Genomic DNA, 20,366 nt, shown 5'->3' with positions numbered 1-20,366 from the left:
GAAGAGCTAGAAAGTAGATTCTTGAAGCGAGATCCTCGAGGAGCTGGATAGATCAGCTATCCCACTGCAGTGCGTGGGTGATGCAGGCACTGGGCCTTCATTTCCTGTCTAACAGGAGATGTTAATGAAAAGACATGCTTTTCTTAATCCTTTTTTGTAACCTTTTAGCAGATGGGATCTGTCTTCCCACTCTGCTCTGGATCCCAAATCTCATTGCTGTTTATTGTTCCAGATCAACTACGCAGAGTCCCTGGTCTGCAGAGATGGGCTCTGGTTACTGACTGTACGCTCCATGTTAATTTGCAAAAAAATGCAGCTGTTGTCTTGATAATTTAAGAGAATTAAGACTGTTTCTGTGTACCAGTTGTTTGGATACCAACAAATTGCTAACTGGGACATCTCTGACTTGCAAAGTCCTACTTCTACTCCTATTTTCTAGGGAGAAAACCCGATTCCATTCAGATTAAAAGGAGTGTTTCCCTCTTATCGCGAGGGCAGAATTTTGTAACACCGTTAAGTTCACATTAATGCAAAAATTCATGGTTCCCTTTCTTCTGAGCACACGCTGGCTGCCTGGATAACAGCATCTAGCTGTCAGCCAGGGGAAGTGGGACCCGGAGCTCCTGTGCGCCCCAGACCTTGGCGTGGGGTGCGTGCCTGCGCGGCTGCTTATGAATATGTACATGACGGGCTCTGCCCACCAGCCTTTTAATGAGAGTGACATCAAAGCCCTGCCTGCTGGAGGAGGGGACCCACAATGCAATACGCAGGCAGACGTGGAGGCAGCTCCCACGGCCGCTGGCATCGCTGCTGCAGGCAGAGAGCCTCCATTGTCAGCCCTGGGGGGGCCGCCGGGGGCCAGGCCCTGCATGGGGGTGCGGGGAGAGGCCCAGCGGCGGCAGGGCTGGGTTTAGGGGCTGTCTCCTGGGCTGGCTGGAGGGGGACACGGGGCGAGTGTCACCTGGGGGGGGGGCATCCCGCGCTGCTGGGGCTCAGGCGGGGAACGGGGTGCTGCCCCCTGACCCCCCGGGAGCAGGGGTGCGATGAGCTCTCAGGATGAGCAGTTCCAAGCAGCAGCCCCTGACCCAGCGGCTTCCTCCGCCGATGATGGCATGACCTGGTGGTACAGGTGGCTCTGCAGGATTGCCGGGGTCATCGGGGGCATGTGTAAGTATCCCCTTTCCTTGCAGCCAAGGTCCCCCCTCGGCGCCGCTCGTGCATGCGAAAGCGCGCGTCGGGGGTCCTGCCTGCCTCTCCTTAGGGTCATGTTTGCGTAGGGGGGTGTGCCATGGAACAATCATTTGGGGTTAGGGGGTTGCATCTGCTCTAGACATTAGTTTGCTGCGTTTCGGGCAGAAGGAAGAGTCGTGGACGTGCCTGAAGCGGGGTGGTTTCAGCTGGCACACGAAGGATGTGCTTTGCGCTCACCAAACTTGCTGAACTTTGGCACCCGGGAGAAGGGACGTCACGGGGGGATCTGCAAATCCTCATTTCTTCTTGGGTAAAGCACTTGCTGGAAGCGATGGGAGCAGCAGCTGAGCCCCTGGTCCTGCGGGAGGGCTGTGGGCCGATAAACCAGACGATGATGTTACTGCGAGCACCAGGCTCAGGGCGCTCAGCAGGGTCAGGTTCAGGGCTTGAACAGGAGCCACGGGATTTGGTTGATCCTATTGGACTGTCAGGTGTCCGTATGTTCCTGCAACTGATTTTCTTCCCCCGTTCTGAACGTCGGAGCATGGTTCCTGTTACTCCTGTTGTGGATTGCAGAGGGCCTGCCTGTGTTTTTTTTCAAGGCGAATAATGGACTTGGTTTGTGTTGTGTGTTTTTAAGGGATTTAGCCTTGGACGCAGAGAAGGAGGGAGCCGGCGTACAGCAAAGTGAGCTGGCTGCGCTCTGAATTACCTGCTGCTGAAAAAAATTTTCCCAGGGAAAGAGTCCTTGCAACTTTGCCAGAAATCAGCCTGTCCTGTAGTGCTGTTTTGCTACATTCTGCGGAGAGATTAATAGCTCTTAAAAGCAGGAGGGACTGTTATGACCGCTTAGTCTGATCTCCTGCAGAGCACAGGATGGAGAATTTCTTCTGCTTCAGGTCCATGACTTCTAGTAAAACAAGAGCGTTTCTCAGCCAGCGCAGTCAGCCCTGATTTATTCCCTCGGCTGTAGCGTTTGGTCTGATCCCCCTTTCTCTCTGCCCCCTTCCCATGCCTGCCTCTTGCCTCGGGACTGCACGAGCCCATGGCGTTTTTGCAGCCGCCCTTGCAGACCGTGGTATCGTCGGGCAGGCTCGTTACAGCCCTTTTTGGCTAGGCTGGTAGAACATATGCTGCTCTCACCGTTTTACGTCTTAGGTGCTGAAATTCTGGAGGTGTGAAAAGATTTGGTAGGACTGCTCTTATGGGGCAAAACATACCGGCCTCGCCATGCTCTGCCTGGGGCCCCTGCGCTTCTGGTCCCGGCAGGCGGCCAAGAGGCCAGCTGGGACGTGTCTTCAGCGCAGGTCCCAGGTGGGGTTCAGCGTAGCGGCGTCTTTCCCACGGGCTGGGGCTGTAGCCGGAGCCTCGGCGCTTTTTGTGTGGCTTTGGCCCATGGGCAGCGCAGGGGGACGCGGACGGAGGGCGAAGAGCTGGAGAGGGTGGCTGTTGGGTCGCGTTGGTGGTGCTGCCCGCCTCACGCTAGAGCAGCTCACGAGTGGCTTAAAAGCAGCGCAAGTCTTTGAAGACATATTTTTTTTTTCTCTGCCTTCATGTTTCAAAGCAGCTGAATTTATACTTGGATTATTTTCCCAACCTTTTGTTCACAGCTCTGAGAACTCATGACCTGTTTTTAAAGGAAAGCTGAGTGTTTTACGTATTTGGGTGAGTCTGGGAGAAGAAGCTTTTGGAAGAAGAGCCAGGCTCTTCGCAGGATTGCCGATGATTTGGGGCGTCAGACAGCTTGCTCTGTAGCCCTGACAGTCTCCCTTCGTGAGGTTCATCAGGCAGAGAACGAGGCAGCGTGAGACAGACTCCTCTTACGAGCAGGGAAATGGGGGACAGTGGAAAGAGGGAACCCGCCAATACCCTGTGCTAGTAATGGCCCTTGTCAAAACGCTTCTTGTTCAGCATCACCTTGTTGAAGGCAGACAGTTTGGAAAAGGGGTGACTAATAACACGGCAAGGCTGCTATTTTCAGAGCTTGCTATGAAAGAACAGAAATCATTTATAAGGATATTGAGCAACTGGATTGTAGCCCTGCTACAGGGCTGGATTATTTCTTACAGAAGGAAAAATTCCCTGTAGAAAGGAAGAGAAACTTTGTCAGTGGAGGGGAGACTGGCGGACAACGTCTGCCGCATGCGAACACCTGCAGCCCGCAACTTGCTTGAGCCAGAAGGGTCCAGGGGCCGGAGCAGGAACAAGAACAACAAGGTTGGGGATCTGCTTCTGGCTCCTGCGCAGGCTGGCTTGGTGACCTTGGCCCGGTCCCTTCTCTCCCTTGTGTTCCTGTTTGTAAAAGGAGGAGGAGAGTCTGTGGCTTTTGTAAAATGCTCTAGGAGCAAAAATAGGCTTGTGTTGAGGACAGTGACCAGCTGCTTGAAATGAATAGAGCCTTTGTAGGGGATGGTGTTCTTCCCCCTCACTTTAGCTCCCAGTTATTTGTGCTTCCTCAGGGATTCGGGATGGGACAGCAGTTAAACAAATGGCAGAACTGTCTGTCTTTCATAGCTTACGTGCCATTGAGCATTATCTGCATTTTAAACCTATTGCGAGGCCTCTATTTTGCAAAAAGAAGTCTCTGGGCTGGCAGCTCCGTGCCCTTTTGGCTCCTGAGTCAGGAGCTGATCCCGTCCCGGTGGGACAAGGATGTACCGGGCTGCTGCGGGATGTGCTGCTCTGCGAAGGAGACCCAAGGTCACCGAATCGTTATCTCCGTGGCTGTTGGCAGCCACCACCGAGTGCAGTGTTCCTGCGATTATAAACCTTTGACTCCTTTCCTGCTGGTCGGTGCTCGTGCTGACAGAAGGGCTTGCTCAGCTCAGGCTTGCTGGGTCATTAGTCCGTTGGCAACCGGGGTGGTTGCCTAGCTGAGACTCCTGCAGGGACGCGTAGTGCTCAGGGGTTGTTTTGGGGTGTTTGAGGGCAAACCCAAACCAGTGCCCTGACAAAACAACCCCTGGTTGGCTAGATTAAAAAAAGACTAAGGCCAAAAACCTGCTTGGAAAAGAACATTCTGCCTCCCTCCGTTTGTTCTGTGGTGGAGGCCAATTTTGTAGCTGTGAACCGCGTGGACCTCGGGGCTCTGCCCTGCTGTTCAGCCAGGCAGGGTTCTGCCCCAGCCCTGGCTGCGGTTTGGGGGTAGTCGAGATGCAGCTAGTTTTTGCTGTACTGCTAATTATAAAGTGCCAGGAAGTCATGTAACATTATTTTCAGAAGTGTGTTTTCCTGGGGGAGAGCAAGTGTCGCAAGCCGGTGGTGCTTCCCCCAAGCTCCTCTTCCACCAGCATCCAAGGGTTTGTTGGTCACAGAGAAGAATTAGAAACCTCTGTGCTGTGCCCTGCTCTCCGAGCTGCCCGCTGCTCCCAGCAATCCCCCTTGCCACTGCTTTTCCAGCTCTCCAGCCATTTGCACGCGTGACCGTGAGCAGATCATCCCACCCCAGGGCCTCGGTTTCCCCTGCAGCGTGGGGACGCTGACCCTGGTCCCTTTGCGATGGGAGGATGAGAAGCGCCCTTGGAGCATGGATGGTAACATGTCCTCTGGCATTTCTCCTCTGCTGGCTGATCTCGTTCTTGCAGGATTCTCCGAAAGATTTTGGGTCCTGTGGAATAGTCCTGGGAAGCCTTTAGGAAGAACCTTGTTTGGTTGTTTCCTAAAACCAGGAGGTCACTTGTTTCTGGGATGACCTTAGATTGGTCCTGTCACAGGCCTGCAGTTCTGTTTCTAGTCTGGTAAATAAGGATAACTATTTTTAAGGGAACTTTGAGGATTCAGCAGTGACTGCTTAAAAGAAACCTTGCAAACATGTGCCAGGCTTTTGAAGGTCAGGACTGCTCAGAGCAGCTCTGCTCAGGGATCCCCTTAGCAAACCACAAGCAGACATCTGAAATCCCCGAACCCAGGCTGGTCTCATTCCCAGAGACGGACTCTGCTGCTCTTCATTGTGCCGCTGATCGTCCCCAAGACAGTCTTTAAGGGCTGTATAATTTTAGCAGGAGTTTTGCAGGGCGGTGGGGTTTACTGTGGACTCAGCCCCTGTCTCGCTGCCCTCCCTGCCTGGGCTCGGGTTCCCAGGCGAGCAGCGGCAGCCTGTTGGTATCGGCGGAGGAAAAGGGCCGTATCAAGTGCCGGGAACGCTCTGCAAGTTTAATGAGGCAGGAAGGAGGCGCGGGCAGCCCCGGCTTGGGCGCTGCTGCCTGGTTCCTCTCCCTGCATTACAGAATCAGGAGAACTGGGGCTATTTTGGGCTCTGCTTTATCCAGCATCCGCTTCAATTTATATTAGTGGAGACCCAAACTTGGCTCTTTTCTGCCCATCTCTAGTGCAGAACCAGCACTGTGTGGCTGAGACTGGGTTCACCTCTGCTTTATTTATTGTTTGCCTGTGTGTGTGGTGCTGCAAGCCATGGTTTTGCTGGACTTTTCCTGTGCTGCTCAGAGACGGGTGCCTGCTGGGACCTCTTTGTTCATCCCAGGACAAAGCACTAATTCCTTAGCAAATAGAAACCAGGGTGCCACAGGGTGCCACATACATGACTCTGCGTAAAAGCAAATGCTCTGTTGTTCTACGCAAGTGAAATAGTTGTGCAAGTGTCCCGCTGAGACACCAAGCATTCGGAGCAGAAGGATACCTGACCGGAGGAGCTGGGAATAAACCCTCTCCCCTGCATCCCGGACTCCTGTTCGGTCCATCAGACCTTTCCAGTCCCCTCCTGTGCTGGTCTGTACAGGCTGCTCTGCAGTGCCTCGAGGTGCCGGCCAAGGCAAGGGCTCTTCTGGGCAGCCCCTGCTCTGCAAAACAGCCCAGACCACAGGAGAGCAAAATCACGCTGGTGTGGCTGCAAGGTCCCGTTGCAGGGCAGAGCTGGGAGGAGAAGGCAGCCCTGCCTGCCGGGCTCCGGCCCCGCTGCCCCCGTGGGTGCACTGGGTCGGTCTTCATGGTCACTGAAAGCTGCTTTGCTTTCCAGCCTGTGCCTTCGCTGGTCTCTGGAACTGTGTCACCATCAACCCCCTGAACATCGCGGCCGGCGTGTGGATGATGTGAGCAGAGTTTCGTTTCTTTTTTTCTGCCGGGAGGGAGGTTCGGTTAATTAGATGCCGCTGGGCAAGGGGCAGAGCTGCCCGGCTTGGGCAGTGGACGCGAGTGAAACGTCCGTCAGGCTCTGCAGGCTCTGTGAATTGCCAGATCATGCTCCATCAGGCGGGTTGGGACACTGGGTTTATTCTATTTATATTCTTTCTTTACCCCTTTTTAGGTAAATACTGAGATAGCCTTATCCAAAATAAGTCTGGGGCTCCAGTGTTTGGGGATTATCAAGAAGCGGGGAGGGAGCGCAGTGGGGTCCAGCCCTGCCATTCCCTTCTGCCTGCGCTTGGGCACGGGAGCGGCTGGTCTGCGGGGCCCGGGGGGCATTGCTGACCCTCGCTCGGGGCCCCGCGGGCAGGATTAACTCTGGTTTGCTCTATCTGGAGGCTCAACGCCTTTGTCCTGTTCCTGTGCGAAGCCCCCTTCTGCTGCCAGTTTATCGAGTTTGCGAATGCCGTCTCTGCGAGGGCGGACAAGCTGCGGCCCTGGCAGAAAGCTGCTTTCTACTGCGGGTGAGGATGCTCCTGGGGTGTGTTGTGGTGGTGAAGCCATCCCGGGAACCGCGTTGGGATGCACGTGGGCACGCCGTGATGGGACGACCATCCCCGCATCCCGTGGGGAGCGGAGCCCGGCTTTGAGGGCTGCCTCTCTCTTCCAGGATGGCTGTGTTCCCGGTCATGCTCAGCCTGACGCTGACCACGCTCTTTGGAAATGCCATTGCGTTTGCCACCGGGGTGCTTTATGGCCTGTCGGCGCTCGGCAAGAAGTAAGAGAGATCTGTCTGCTTGTGGAGGGGAGGGAAGGTGGACCCCCAGCCCTCTCCCCCGTCCGCCTCCCTAAGGCTGTGCTTTCCTCTTATATTAACCATGCTTTCAGGTGTAAATGCTGCCGGAGAACATCTCCCTGCCATCATCTCAAAGCCCTGGGAAGGACGGTCCTAGGGTTTGCGGAAGCTCTGAGCTTTCCCCTGGGAGCTCAGTCTAGGTTGTCCTGTGGGTTCCAGCCCTTTTTCTGCAGCCGTTGGATGGATGGGCCCAGCTCTGGGGGTGGTGAGCAGCTTTGGTGGGGCTGGAGAGGGCCAGCAAGTCTCATTTCACTCCTGGCATCCCTCGGTACGGAGAGGCCCTGGCGCCGGTTGGGACATCTCTGTGCCAGGTGCTTACCCACCATGGTGGGCACCCGGAGCTCACGTCCCCACGCTGTCCCTTCTCTCTGCAGGGGAGACGCCATTTCCTATGCCCGGATTCACCAGCAGCAGAAGCAAATGGATGAAGAGAAGCTCACGGGGGCCCTAGAGGGACAGGCTCTCTGAAGCACGTGAGCTCGGTGTGGCCTCTCCTGGACACTGAGATGGTGAAGATACAGAAATCCACTCTGCCCATCCCTCTGCCCTCTCCCCTCTCTGTTACGCCACGATTTCCCTGGACGCCGCAGCAACTGGAAATCTCAGGGGCTGGGGCAGGCTGTGCCCTCTTCTCACACCAGCAGCCAGACCTCAGCGCGTTGGCCCCTCTCTCCTCCTCAACCCTCAACCAAATATCTCACAGTGCCCCTATTTTTTAAATTTTTTTGTTTTCTCTTTTTGCTGCAGAGGTGCTGGCTCTTTGAGTGCTGCTTTACAAGCCTGACTAGGTAGCCTTTCTTTGGAGTGACGCTTGATAAGGAGCCAAGGATGCAATTCTCCTTTGGGAACTGCTCTCCGGATGGGGTGAGGAGGGACAGAGCTGACGTGCCAGCTCCTTGCCTGCGCTGGTCTCACGGGAGTCAGGGAGCTGCTGGCCTCATGCCTGAGGGTAACCTGCCATTGCACGTTACACATTTTTAGTAACGCTCTCTGGTGTGGCTTTCCCAGGTGTAATACACTAATCCAGGGTTTAGCAATACATGGTGATGTTTAAGCTTCATCTTCTTCCGTTGAGTATATTTTAATATGGGTCCAGTTAGGCCAGGCATCGGAGGCATCGCTGCACGGGAAAGGACTTGCAGCAAAAGCCCCGTGTAAAGACAAGACAACCACCATCTCTGCAGAGGAGCTGCCAGAGGTGCTGGGGCAGAGCCTGATACCTACAAAGCACAGTCCCCCCTTCCTCTGGATACAGCTGCAGGCAATTTACTTGAATTACAAGAATTAATTACTTTGTCTTAATAAGGGTACTTTTCTTAAGCTTCATTCTTTTGTGGGAGAAGGGAAGTGAGGTTTGCTTTACCTCAGCTGAAAAAGGGTACTATTGCTTGAGCCAAGCAGGGTTTCTTGCTGGTGTAAGGGTTACTGATGTGCAAGAGCATCCTTCTCTTGTGAGCCCGGGAGTCTGCTCTGTTATTTTTCACTCCCTGCATCTGCTCCTGCTCCCGTGACCCATCCCTCCGTGCAAGGGACCTGCTCTTTGCTTCTGTCTGGTACAGCCTTTGTCTTTGGGCTCACGTTCTTCTTGCATCAGTCCCGAGCTGGTTTTGTATGGGAAGGTGGCATAGCCTTCCTTTGCAAACATAGACAAGTCTGCGCCATTTCAGTGAGGACAGCTGGGATGTCTTGCTCCTTTATTCCAGGCTCCATCAGTGGTTCTCGCGTCATATTTTCTGTTTGCTTTGTATCATGCAGAACAAAACTGCTGACTAAGTCCAGATCCCCCTCTTCTTATCGTGGTTTCTTCTGGGGGGTTTAATTTATTTGATTTTACGTGATTGCTTTTTATTTTTATTAGGAAAAAGGGGAATAATTTATTTCTAGTTATTTAAGTATTTTGATGGGACTCATTTTCTCTGGACATAGGAGAAGGGAGTGCTCTGTTTCCTGTCCTTCAAAGGACTGCCTCATTGCATTGGGGGGTCTCCAAACCCAGGGAGAGCCCTGGCTGCTGTAACTGGGATGCTGTAACTGGGATACTGTAAAATCCTGTTTCAGCCTTCAGAGCATTTCTCAGATTTTGGAAAGTGTGTTGTCCTTTGATGCCTTTGTCTTCTGGGCCACTGGCTTGGCAAAGTTTGTTTTCCCCCACTTCTGGGAGAGAGAAGGGAGGAGAATGGGGCTGTAACTGCTGGACGGGGGGTTTGTACTCCCTCAGCAGCTATGGTGAGCAGCGGCAGCGGGGACTGCAGCCTGTTCTTACTCCCCTGCCCTGGGAGCTGAGCTCCTGCTGCCACCAACACTTCAGGGTCCCATTTGACTCACCGGGGTACCAGAGAGGTTCTGCTGCGGTCTGAGAGATGCTGCTGCAGGCTGAGTGCTGTCTGTCAGAAGAAGGGTCTGTCCGTCAGCCGTGCTGCGGCTTCTGAGCTGTGTCGTGTTGGAAACTATCTATATAACATGTCCTTCCTCTAGCTACGGTGCATATTCGCGTTAGCTGAACGACACCAGAGCTTCCCTGGCAGAGCCTGGGATGGAGCCGCTGCTGGAGGGGGTGGCTGGGTATGGATGTAGCCTGCGCGTTGCAGCGGGAGCAGAGCGGTCCCTGGAGAGCGGGGGGCTAAGCTGCCGGCTAATGGTAGCCGCTCTTTCTTCCTTGGAGTTCAGGGAGGTGTGAGGATTTACACCAGTCAGGAGCTCAGCTCGGGTTTATTTACACACACAGGCCCGTGCAGCTGGATGCTGGGTAGCCACTTTGTGCTAAGCCCCTCTCCCCCCAGGCCTCTGAACCGTGATTGTTCTGACACCAGCTTGTCTGGGACGCAGAGTAGGCACCGCCAGCCCAGAGGCAGCTTGTTTCAATAAAGGCTGGGCCGTTTCAGAGCCCCCAGCTCTGGGCTGATCCCTGTTGCTGCATGCAATGCATGGGCCATCGACCTGCCTTGTGTGCGTGTGTGCAGGGACCGCAGCCTCCTGCCTGCGTCGCGCTGCCTGCAGCAATGAGGTGCTGCAGGAGGAATGCACCGCAGCCCGCGGGATGCTTCGGTGGTAACGGCCTCTCTGCTCTTTGAGCCGGCGCTGTCCCCGTGCAGTACCTTTACTGGGTAGCTCAAGTGCAGAGTCCTGCCTAGCAAACAGGACACCTGCTTTGATTTCAGGGGGGTTCGGGGAGTTAAGTAGTGTTTAGTAGAGGAATGTTGCAGACTGATGCACGTAGATACGAGCATGTCTTTGGTAGTGACTGCTTTGCTCTGTGAGTAGTTCCACAGTAGCTTTAGTGACAGGAGGCAAAAGGCAAAGCAGAGGCGATGATAGAGTAACCCTTGCAGGCTGATCTACGCCCGCGGTGATGAACCACAGAACTGGTAGGACCCTCGCTGGCTTCATCTGACTCTCCTAATGCCATAGACCAGCAGCAGTCCCTGGGGCTGCTGCGGGCAGACGCTGCTCCAGGTCACCTGGAGGGCTCGTTGGCACGGACGGGTCCGCTCTGCTCCCTTGGCACCAGCGGCAGAAGTCCCTTGGACGCCAGCAGCACTGTCATGCTGTGTTTTGTGGCAGTTGGGTCTGACACTGGGGCCAAGGCAAGCGAACAATCTGCATCAGCCCTGCCACCGTTAGCAGGTTGCAAAGCTCAGCTCTGAACTCAACGCTCTTGTTGGAAATGGGCCTCAGGGACTCTTCTGTAAGAGCTGAGCTGGAGCCTTTGGCCACAACGCTTAAAGACACCAGGTCTGTTCAGTTTGTCTGTGCCTGCTGCCACAGGAGGTGTCTCAGATCCGTGCTCCCAGAGCGCTGACTCCTACAGATGCGTGTCTGGAGTGGGAGCTCTTGGGAGTTTCGGCTGCCTGTGGTGCAGCTGAAACCAAGCCAGATGCTGCCATCATTGCAGACGTGGCTTGGTGACAGCACCCATGGTTTTTAAGAGTTGTAGTGACAGTTAGTAGACGGTCTCACCTCCATGTGGGCAAGAGGCTGTTTTTGTGGAGATAGAAAGGACTAGAATAGTAGTATCACAGTAGCTAATATGCCCATTCACAGTGCATAGTGGTTATTAATTGTGTTTAGAGGCACCAACAGGGTGCTTGGAGCCGTGTAAGGATAAATGAAGTTAAAAGCCCTGCTCTAGAGATTTTACAGGCTCAACCCAATCCCCGCTGATGGCATCCAGGCTGGATGGCTAATCCACAGGGTCTCTGTGGAAGAGGTTCTGCTTGCCAGGTCTTGGAAGGGCCTCTTGGGAGACGATGGGACAGAAGTTTTGTTACATGAGAACTCAAGAGTGGGTGATGCAGTGACTACAGTGAGTTATTGACGGGCGTGGAAAGACACCCTGGTACTGGCAGCATCTGTGCACTTAGCGATGGACTGTTACACCATTCACCACGTGCGCCGTGCGTTTATACAGCATGCAACTCTTCCATGTCCCGTTCGGTCATGAAGCTGACAGCACTTGTGCGTAGTGGTGCTGCTGTCCCCTGGGGCTGTCCATTCAGCGTGAAGAGAAGAGCAGAAGCTCGCTTTCTGCTGCGTACCCAGACCTCGCTGCTCTGGGCAGGAGCTGATTTTGTAACACCAATTGATTCTCTGTGTGTGCAGTGAATAAAAAGACCATTCTACCTCTGGAAAGAGCCACTGTGATTTCTCAGACTCTATATGTTGTAGCAAAAACCCTCTGACTTTCTATATGGAAGACAGGAGGTCACTCAGAAAAATACTTCTCCAATGAGGTTCTCGCAGGACCTGAAGAGTCCAACCACATTTCATATTCGGGCATTTCCTCCTTAGGCTGAGCCCTGGAAAGCTCGATTCATCTTCGTCATTTTTTCCTCAGGAAAAAACTTCCACTGTCTTCAGGGAAGGATTTCACTGAAGTGAAGATATCAAGATCTGGTCTATAGCCGTGTGAGAAAGAGAACGCTCTAGCACAGGGCTGCCAGAGATCCTGATCTTCAGAAGGTCAGTGGAAACCAGAGGCTCTGGAGAGCTCTCGTAATCAGGCCATGCTCAGAAACAGTCATATTCCAGCCAGGGCTGAACATCTTTTTGGAAATGGGTCTCAGCTGCAAAGGTTAGGTCTAATACTGGATTTTCTCTGTGGTTTTGATTTTGGCCCATCTCTCTTCCTCTGTCCCAGGCTGCTTTAAATTAATCCTCTGATAAAACACATCTTCTCTTAGGTGATTTCTCTCATCTCCTGCTGCAGGGGATCTAAATAGCAGTTAGCATATCTTGAGATCTGGGTCAAATATGTTATGTTACCCCATGCTTCCTTGTCACAGCAGGCTGAATGTTCCAGGAATGGGAGGACACAAGCATCTCCACCAGACCTCGGGATGCCAAGTGCATTTCAGGAGGTTGGACAAATGCTTGGGCAAATCAGCTTCCAGCTCAGCCTTTGTTGTTCTGCCCTTTTGGGAAGAGTTTTAGGTTGGATGTGACATTTGTTCCTTGCAGCCATAACCACCTCCTGCAGCTGTCTTTTACCTAGGGTTAGGCTCTAAAAAAATAAAACCAGTCCTTAATCTTGCAGGACACACAGGAAAGGGGTAAGAGCAATTTGCTACTAACTATGCAGTTGAAATCTCAAAGTGATGGAGGTGCAGGCTCCACACACAACCACGATGGAGGCACGTCCACCTTCCTCTTTGTGGATGAGTACGAAGTATTGTCAGTACCTACTGTGTCTTTCCTACAGTGACTCACTTGCACTACAGCTGAATGTTTGTCTGTTCCCGTTCTTTGTTTTGTCCTGGATTTTCTTTGTGAACTGTATGTGGTCTTGTTCATTAGGCTTCTAGTGTAATGTGTGTTTTTAGAGCAATAAAATGTGGCAGCTTTTTATACAAAATATCTGGCTCTGCCTCTTTCAAAGTCCTTAAGTACATGAGACTCATCTGGGAAGCTGCAGGCTGCTGTGGTCCCCTTGTCACCATCCTGGTCTGCTCTCCCATCCCACCCACCTGCAGCTCCTTTCTCTGCAAATCAAGGCAACATCTTGCAGTTGGAGGCAAAACTATTTTATTCTTGCAGCTACATCATGGACTTTTGCCAAAACGGCTACAGCTGTTAACTCTGTTCCAGCCAAACCCTGGGGCTCTTGGGCTGCTTGGGTGGCTGCTAAGCAAAGGACGTGCATGGTCTCTTGTCCACAGCTACATGCTCTATTTTCCAGGACATCTTCATCTCCAGCCTGGTGCTGGTTACGTGGTCCCATACCTCAGATTGACGTGTTGCCCAGAGAGCAACAGGTAGTGTTGAATGATGGGAAGAGAAGGTAAAGTTCCAGTTAGCAACTTCTACATCCAAAGCAAGATGGTCATTGCCGCCTGTTCCTCTCCCATTGCCTTTGCAGAGAGCTCCAGCCTCCACCTCCAGCAGCACAACCGTTTTCTTTGTTGCCCTTGAGCATGTGGACTGGTGGCCTGGCACGGCTGGCAGATGGCAGCTCCTACCTCATGAACGACCTCCGGCCAGTCCTGAAGAAGGCCTCGATCTGTTCCAGGGATCTGCCTTTGGTTTCTGGAACACAGCAGCCTGTGAATAAGATGTTCACGGCGCAGATGACAGCAAAGAAGAGGAAGGGCACCTCGAGGCCGAAGGCTTCCTGGAAAGCAGGCCAGAAAGCAGACATGAGCTGGTTGCAGACATGAGCTGGTAGCAGACATGATCTGAGGAGGGGCTGCCGGACACCCTCCTGGGGCAGTACCCACCACGACGCGGAGGAAGAACTGGGTCAAGGTGAAGGCTGTCAGCCAGCTCACGACAACACAGAGGCCCGAGGCCACCCCACGGGCTTTCAGAGGGAGGACCTCCGACATCAGCAACCAAGTGATGGGGCCCCAGCCCATGGCATAACCTGCAGGGGAGGAGGGGTAAGGTGAGGCTGTCGAGGCTTCAAAGCCCACTGAGGAGTGCAGAAGAGCCCTGTGCAATCCTGCCCTGCTCCTGCATCAATCGTTATTCCCCCCCATTCATGCTCTGTCAATCCTCAAAGTGACTTCAGATGCCATCTTTCTTGGTCTTCCAGGGACATCTGCCTGCCTTCCAGCTCCAAGCCCAAACCTCCTTGCTCTGTATCACCCTGCCTCGGATAAGAAATGTCCCCCCAGGCTGGTACCCAGCCCTGTGCTGTGGGTCCCAGGCTCTCGCTCTCTACACCTACCCATTATGAAGAACATGGTTGCCAGGAGGGGGATGAGGGTGATGTAGTTTGTTGGCTCAGCAGGAAAGCTGGCAGAGCTCTCCAGGGTCTTGTTGGCAATGGTGCTGTTCTGAGAAGCTGGCACGAAGTGGATATAGAGCCCCATGGTCAGGTTGGAGACCAACATGACACCAGCTGTGGAGAGATGGAACAGCGCAGTGGGACCGATGGGTGAGTGATCCCCTCCGTGCTGAGGGCTGAGCTCCTGGGAATGCATCTGCTCAGGAGCTGAGCTACCACCAAAGGAAAGAGACCTCCCCACTCCTTGCCCAAGTGCTGTATGGCTGAAGTTTCCACTCCTGCACGTTTGCAGAGCTCCTGGAAATCCTTAAATAAGAGCTTCCCTTGCACAACAGTGGGAGAGAGACATACCTGATACAAAAAGAAGAATCTTCCTCCCAGCTTTATCCATTGACACAGCAGCGATCGCCACCGAGAACAGACGTACCAAGCCAACAAGAGCTGCATCGTACTCTGGTTTCTGCAATGGCAAAAGCAGTGGGGAAGCTGAGATGGGAGAGCCAGGGAAAGGGCAGGTCCCTACGTGTGTTGCCTTGACTCTGGCCGATGCCTTTGTCAAAGCTATCCTCCTATAACAAGAGAGCAGAGAAGAAGAGCCTGAAGCTCAGAGGAGGAGAGCAGAGAGACAGTGGGGCCACTCCTGCTCCCCATCCTCATGCAGCCTTTTGCAGGGCAGGTGCTTGGCAATTGCTGCCAACCAGGTGCTTTAAAAAAGGCTTCAAAGTTGGGGTGTTAGAGCTGCAGGGGATTGGGAGCATCGGGCAGCCATCACTGAAGACGGAGCAGTCTGAGCACAGAGCTCACCAGGATTACGGATGTTTTCTTGAATATTGACTGCAGGTACACAAGGACACAGGTGACACCAGAGAGCTGCTGCAGGAACCTCATCCCCACCGCGATCAGGATGGGCTTGTAAATGAAGGGGTCCTTGATCTCGGCACAAGAAACCCGCCGGCTCTGGAAGGGACAAAGCCAGAAAACCAAGGTGTTACCGCCTCCGGGCTCCACCGCAGCACCCAGAAGACGGCCCAGGGCTTGCCCAAAGGAAGCTGGATTTTGCAGTTTTCACATTACATCTCCCCCATGCTGGAGGTGGACCTCCTCACCTGCTTCCTCACACTGTCCTTGATCTGCTCGTACTCCCGGGCGTAGTCCGTGTCCTTGCCCCGCAGCCAGCACAGGGACCCCAGGGCCTCGTCATCCTTCCCCTTGGAGAGCAGGAACCGGGGCGAGTTGGGCATGAAGCAGAGCAGGACGATCATCGCGAGCACGGGCACCTCCCCTGCGACGGCCAGCCAGCGCCAGTCCAGGACCAGCCCTGCCGGAGCAGCACAGTTAGGGGGGGAGTCCTGGCCTTGCTTCCACAAGGGCACCCCGACAGCAGAGATTTAATAAATCCAAAGGGGGGAAAAAAATCCCAAAAACTAGAGGGAGATTTTCCATGGTTTTCTCCTAGCAAAGAAGCATTTTCAGCTGTTGTTCAATATGGGGAAATTCTAGCAAGCTCCCCCAAATCTTAGAGGATCCAGCAAGATCCTGCAGCAACCAGGGCACACGCTGACAGGCGATGCACATGCATTTCATCGCATGCTGCCCTTGAGCCCTCATGAAACCTTGGCAGGACCCAGGTCTGCAGGCACGGTGATGGCCATGGGTCTGTGGGGGTTATGGGTTCATCCCTCGGAGCACACACACAAGTGCAGGTTATGCACTGGCGATCCTGTCCAGCCCCCCTTTGCACACCCGTGGTGGTGGTTGTGAGCTGGCTGCGAGGGGAAGGAATCCATCGACTTGCTGAGAAAGTTGTTTAAAATAAACTTCCCTAAGGTTTCGCTGAGGGTTTCCTGCCCTCCGAACCCCGAGATACTTGCCCAGCGCATACAGGATGAGGGAGCCCAGCACTGCCATGATCTGAGGACAAGCGCCCAGCATGCCTCTGACCCCGGGGTGGGAGATCTCCGAGATGTAGACCTGGAGCGGCACAACACATGCTTAATGGAGCTGCAACATACAGCCGTCACCACCAAAACCTGTCCTCTGTCACCTCGCAGTCATCCACTGCGGCCAGGGGAAACCCAAACTGCTGGGAAACTGCCCTCTCGGGATAGAAACCTGACCGGTCCAGCGGCACGAGCTGGTCCTGGCAGGCAGAGAGGACAGCTTTGCAGGCACCACCGCTTCCCTCCCTCACCCCGGCATGGGTGTGAAGCCAGCCGCACGCTCAGACTCCCATTACTGGAAAGATGGGCCTCAGGGTTACTCAATTCCTGCCTTCCCCTCTGCATGCAACACGAGGTCGGCATTCAGTAAACGCTGGAGGAAATAACTGCCGGGAAGAACAGGGCAGGGATTGAGGACCTGCCTTCCCTTTTCTGTGGGCAAGAAAGTCCGGCACCGTGGGGGCAGCCCTGGAGCTCTGCTGATGCCTCCAAAAAGCAGCGGGATGCCCCAGGCTCAGCTATGGCACCCCTCTGTCTCCAGCCATGCAAATCCCCAGCAAACTCCCTCCCACGGCATGTTACCGGGATGGAGGCGGACGTCACGCCACCGGCGTAGCCCGTCAGCACACGGCCCAGCAGCAGCATCCCGATCCCCTGGGCACCGGCCATCAGTGCGTATCCCACGGCGGAGGGCAGCGCCGAGAACATGATGCTCAGTTTGCGGCCAAGGCGGTCATTGAGGAGCATGGTGCTGAGCCCCCCCGCCGCCGCTCCTAGCGTGAACACCGACTGTGGGAGACACGGAGAGGGGCCTCAGCGGGTCCGGGCTCTCCCCGCACACCCACTGGCTCTGACCCCGGCCACAGCAGGGACAGCCCCGCTCCTTACCCCAAACCAGGATGCCGTGTGCTGGTCCAGCCTCAGCGCAGGGCTGGGGTGAGCCTCGAGGGCTGGGATGACGGGCGAGGGGTAAACCAGGGCGAAGCCGAAACTGAAGTTCCCCAGGACAGCGGCAAACGCAGCCAGGTAGAGCCGCTTGTTGTGGAGGCTCCTGAGGGAGGGACAGAGCGAGGAGGATGTGTTGAGCGCCCTTATCGCAGCCGGCAGAAATTTTAACCCCGTCTTGTGGCTTCCCTCAGCCTTTGCCGAGGCTCTCGTGACACCCACGAGGGATTTTCCTGGGGAACGGCCCTGCACAGCCCCAGGCTGCTGGGGTTTCTCTGAGCGGAGCAGCAGCCGCTCCTGCCATGTGTTGGGGGGCGAGAGCCTGTGTCCCCAGGCACCGCCGATGCTTTCCTCTGTGCTGGGCTGTTTTCAGTGGGTTCAACAAACTGAGAAAAACAGAAGCTGCAGCCAGGCAGCACCACGGACCCAGCTGGCAGCCAGCTCAGCGGAGCCGGGAGGGGGTTCCTTCCAAGGCCCCCATGCCCCCCAGCAGGACCTTGTGCCCCCACGAGAGTCAGATGCCCAAAAGCACGCCCGCCCACAGCTCTCCCAGGCGGGCTCATCCAGCACTGCACACCCTGGGCAGGATGAGACCCCATCTCAAGGCAACTCAGGAACAACAGCAGTATGGAGCAGCTCTTCCACCAGCTCCCCCCAGCCCAGTGCTCTCGGGACAGGGGGCACAGCCCACCCCACGGCCGGCCCCAGCCCGGCCCTTACCGCAGGTACTCCTTGTCGAGCCTCTTGCCCGCGCTCTCGGGGAAGGTCCGATACGAGGAGCTCGTCTTCCTCACGAGGGGCTCCCGCACGCTCGGCTCCATGGCAGTGCCGTGGCCGGTGCCCGCCGTGGTGTGGGTGCCGCTTCACTCGGGGCCGGATGCTCGGGGCTGCTTCTGGGACGGGGAGGAAGAGGCCGCTGAAAGCGAAAGGGGAGAGGCTGCCTGGCGTTGCCTAATCAGAGAAATCTGTGCCTCGTGGGCTCACGCCTGGCTGGCCTCTGGGGAGGAAACGGGGGGCCGGAAAATCAGCAAAGAGCCATGGGGAAACGATGGTGCCCTGCAGCCTTCACCCAGCGCCCGCCCAGCCCTGTCCCTCCCACACCCCATCGACACCAAAACCCATCGCTGTAGCGGCACTTACAGGGATGATCCTTGCAGAACCGTTTCCGCCAGCAGAAACATCCCTTTGCTAAGGCCACGTCTCTCCCCTCAAGGAACCAGTACCAGTTAGACTGGCCAAACGCTGCTTCTTTTTACAACAGCAAATTACATCCGTGTGAGCCTCCGCAGCCACCCTGGGGAAGGGCTTTCAACACAGACCAGAGCTGAGGAAGAGGAAGGAGAGGAAACAAGAGGGAGGTGAACACGGAGGGGGCTCAGGGATCAGGTGAGGGTGATGAAGAGCACTGATGAGGATGGAAAAGGGGAGGGTGGCATCTGTGCTGCATTGGGTGCAGCTGCTGGGGGCCCCTGGCTGCCCATGGGTGCCTTTGCCCCCTCGTCCTGGTCCCCCCAGCCCCACAGGCCTCAGCGGGCAGCGTCGTGCTGGGGCATCTGCAGGTCCTGGGGGGCTGCAAGGTCCGAACTCATCCTGTAGAAAAGGGGGAGACGCACCTACTGGCTTTGCACTTGGATTTAATTAGCAAAAGATGTCTTTTCCCTAAACTACTGTAGTGCTCCTGTTGTTTCCATCATTCACCTTAGTCCTGGTGCTTTTGGGACCACCTGGGTGGTTTCTGCACCCCCAAGCCTGCCTGGGAGCCCCAGTGATGCTTCGGTGTCAGCCAGGACCCACTATGCTCTTCCCTCCGAGCAATCTGGTTCCCCTTCTGCAACCACCAAGTGCTGCATTTAGTGTCTGATCGATGCTGGGGATTTACAGCTGACTCAGGCACTCGGGCCTGTGATTTCTCTGTGGGAAGAAAGGTCATGGAGCAAGGGGATGTCAGAGCGGCAGGCCAGCTCATTCAAAAACTTTCCAGTGTCGTGTTGGTCCGAGCAGGGATGTCACAACAGCCTCCAGCCAACCTGGAGCTAGTCCCTGCACCCTGGGCACCCCCTCCATCAGCAAACACCATCGGTCACCTCCCTTGCTTGCATTTTGCTCCGTGCATCTGGGCTAGCAGCGCCTGTTTGCTTCCACGGTGGCAACGCTCTGTGCAAGGTCATGGCCCTGCATAGGGCAGCGGGGGCCGGGGAGCATCGCTGCTGGTTGCATCTTGCAGACCAAGGAAAATCTGCAGGTGAGTGGCCTTAGGGAATTTGAAGAGGAAGGATGCTACAAATTCACGCAGTGAAGGCCAGTCATTGAGAAAGTTATTTTTTATCCCCTCTGCCCCTTCGAGGCCTCAGCTTTTTCCCAAAATCAGGTATACTGAGTCTCTGCAATGCAATATTTGCCATATTCCACCCCAAAGCAGCTGCCTTTCAGCACTGAGTTTAAAAAAGGGCCCCCAAAGCAGGATGCTGTCGCAGAGAGAGGGTGTGCTGGGGGTGGAGGGCTGTGGGGCAATGCTGCTGGGGCTGGTCCAGGTGAAAAGTGGCTGCAGGTGCTGAGCACAATGGTGTTCACTGGGGAATGTGGCTGCAAGGTCTCCGGGGGCTGATGTTGCTGCAAGGTAAGGGCTTTTCTCTTTTTCCTCCCTGATCCTTGTTTTTGCTATAAATATCTCTAGCAAGGAGGAAGCTTTGGCCTTGCTGGTTAGTTATCTCTGGCTCTTTCCATCGTGGGGCTGCTTGGCTGCTGCTTTTTGGGACTGTGGTGGGGCTGAACGTGCTGCCCTGTGCAGGCTTGTGCCAGCTTTGTGCTTGAGCTTCTCAGAGGGGTTTGTGTGCCAGGTTGTGGGTCCCTGCTGAGAGCAACGCTGCTTAGAGCGAAGGTGTGAAACCTGCATCGCCTGCCTCTGGCGTGCTTGGGGGTGAGCGGAAGAAAGGCTTCTGTGCGTGTGGAGGGGTCTGTTGTCTGGGTGTCCTTTGAGGAGTCACGTCTCTCGAAGACAAGGGCTGGGAGCTTCCCGTTTGTGAAGGCGAAAACTGAAGCAGGGAGAGATGATGTGTCCTGATGGGATGTGGGAAACCGATGGCAGTGTTGGGCGCTGACCCGGCTGTGCAGTCTGGTGGCTTGGGCAGGG

The 20,366-nt window shown here is 55.1% G+C and overlaps 2 protein-coding genes across 2 annotated transcripts; one reads left to right on the top strand and one right to left on the bottom strand.

The window, feature by feature from the left end:
- Positions 1-1,043: 1,043 nt before the first annotated feature.
- Positions 1,044-7,594, top strand: CACFD1 (calcium channel flower domain containing 1; the record flags this gene model as incomplete). The annotated part of the gene is made up of 5 exons (XM_082327372.1): positions 1,044-1,167; positions 6,164-6,236; positions 6,669-6,794; positions 6,941-7,048; positions 7,501-7,594. The coding sequence occupies 5 exons, from the start codon at positions 1,044-1,046 to the stop codon at positions 7,592-7,594; spliced, it is 525 nt and encodes a 174-aa protein (XP_082183498.1).
- A 5,709-nt stretch (positions 7,595-13,303) lies between these two features.
- SLC2A6 (solute carrier family 2 member 6) lies at positions 13,304-18,109 on the bottom strand. Its single transcript, XM_082327371.1, has 10 exons — positions 17,957-18,109; positions 17,180-17,342; positions 16,874-17,080; positions 16,223-16,322; positions 15,458-15,669; positions 15,156-15,308; positions 14,703-14,811; positions 14,292-14,465; positions 13,840-13,985; positions 13,304-13,733 (listed from the first exon to the last, which is right to left on the bottom strand). Exons 1-10 carry the CDS (start codon positions 18,055-18,057, stop codon positions 13,578-13,580), a joined length of 1,521 nt encoding a protein of 506 aa, XP_082183497.1. The 5' UTR covers positions 18,058-18,109; the 3' UTR covers positions 13,304-13,577.
- Positions 18,110-20,366: the final 2,257 nt, after the last annotated feature.

Source organism: Platalea leucorodia, assembly GCF_965183815.1.
Source record: "Platalea leucorodia genome assembly, chromosome: 15".
Taxonomy (NCBI): Eukaryota; Metazoa; Chordata; class Aves; order Pelecaniformes; family Threskiornithidae; genus Platalea; species Platalea leucorodia.
Note: the sequence above shows the minus strand (reverse complement) of the source record. Positions and strands in the feature narration are given on the sequence as shown.

Bases quoted from the DNA above. Each gene is read 5' to 3' on its own strand.
- SLC2A6 (XM_082327371.1), bottom strand. From the start codon at position 18,057: ATGGAGCCGAGCGTGCGGGAGCCCCTCGTGAGGAAGACGAGCTCCTCG. The intron at 15,309-15,457 runs GTGAGGAGGTCC...TGTCCCTTCCAG, and splicing joins AGGACAGTGTGAGGAAGCAG to AGCCGGCGGGTTTCTTGTGC. The intron at 14,466-14,702 runs GTATGTCTCTCT...ATCTCTCCACAG, and splicing joins GATTCTTCTTTTTGTATCAG to CTGGTGTCATGTTGGTCTCC.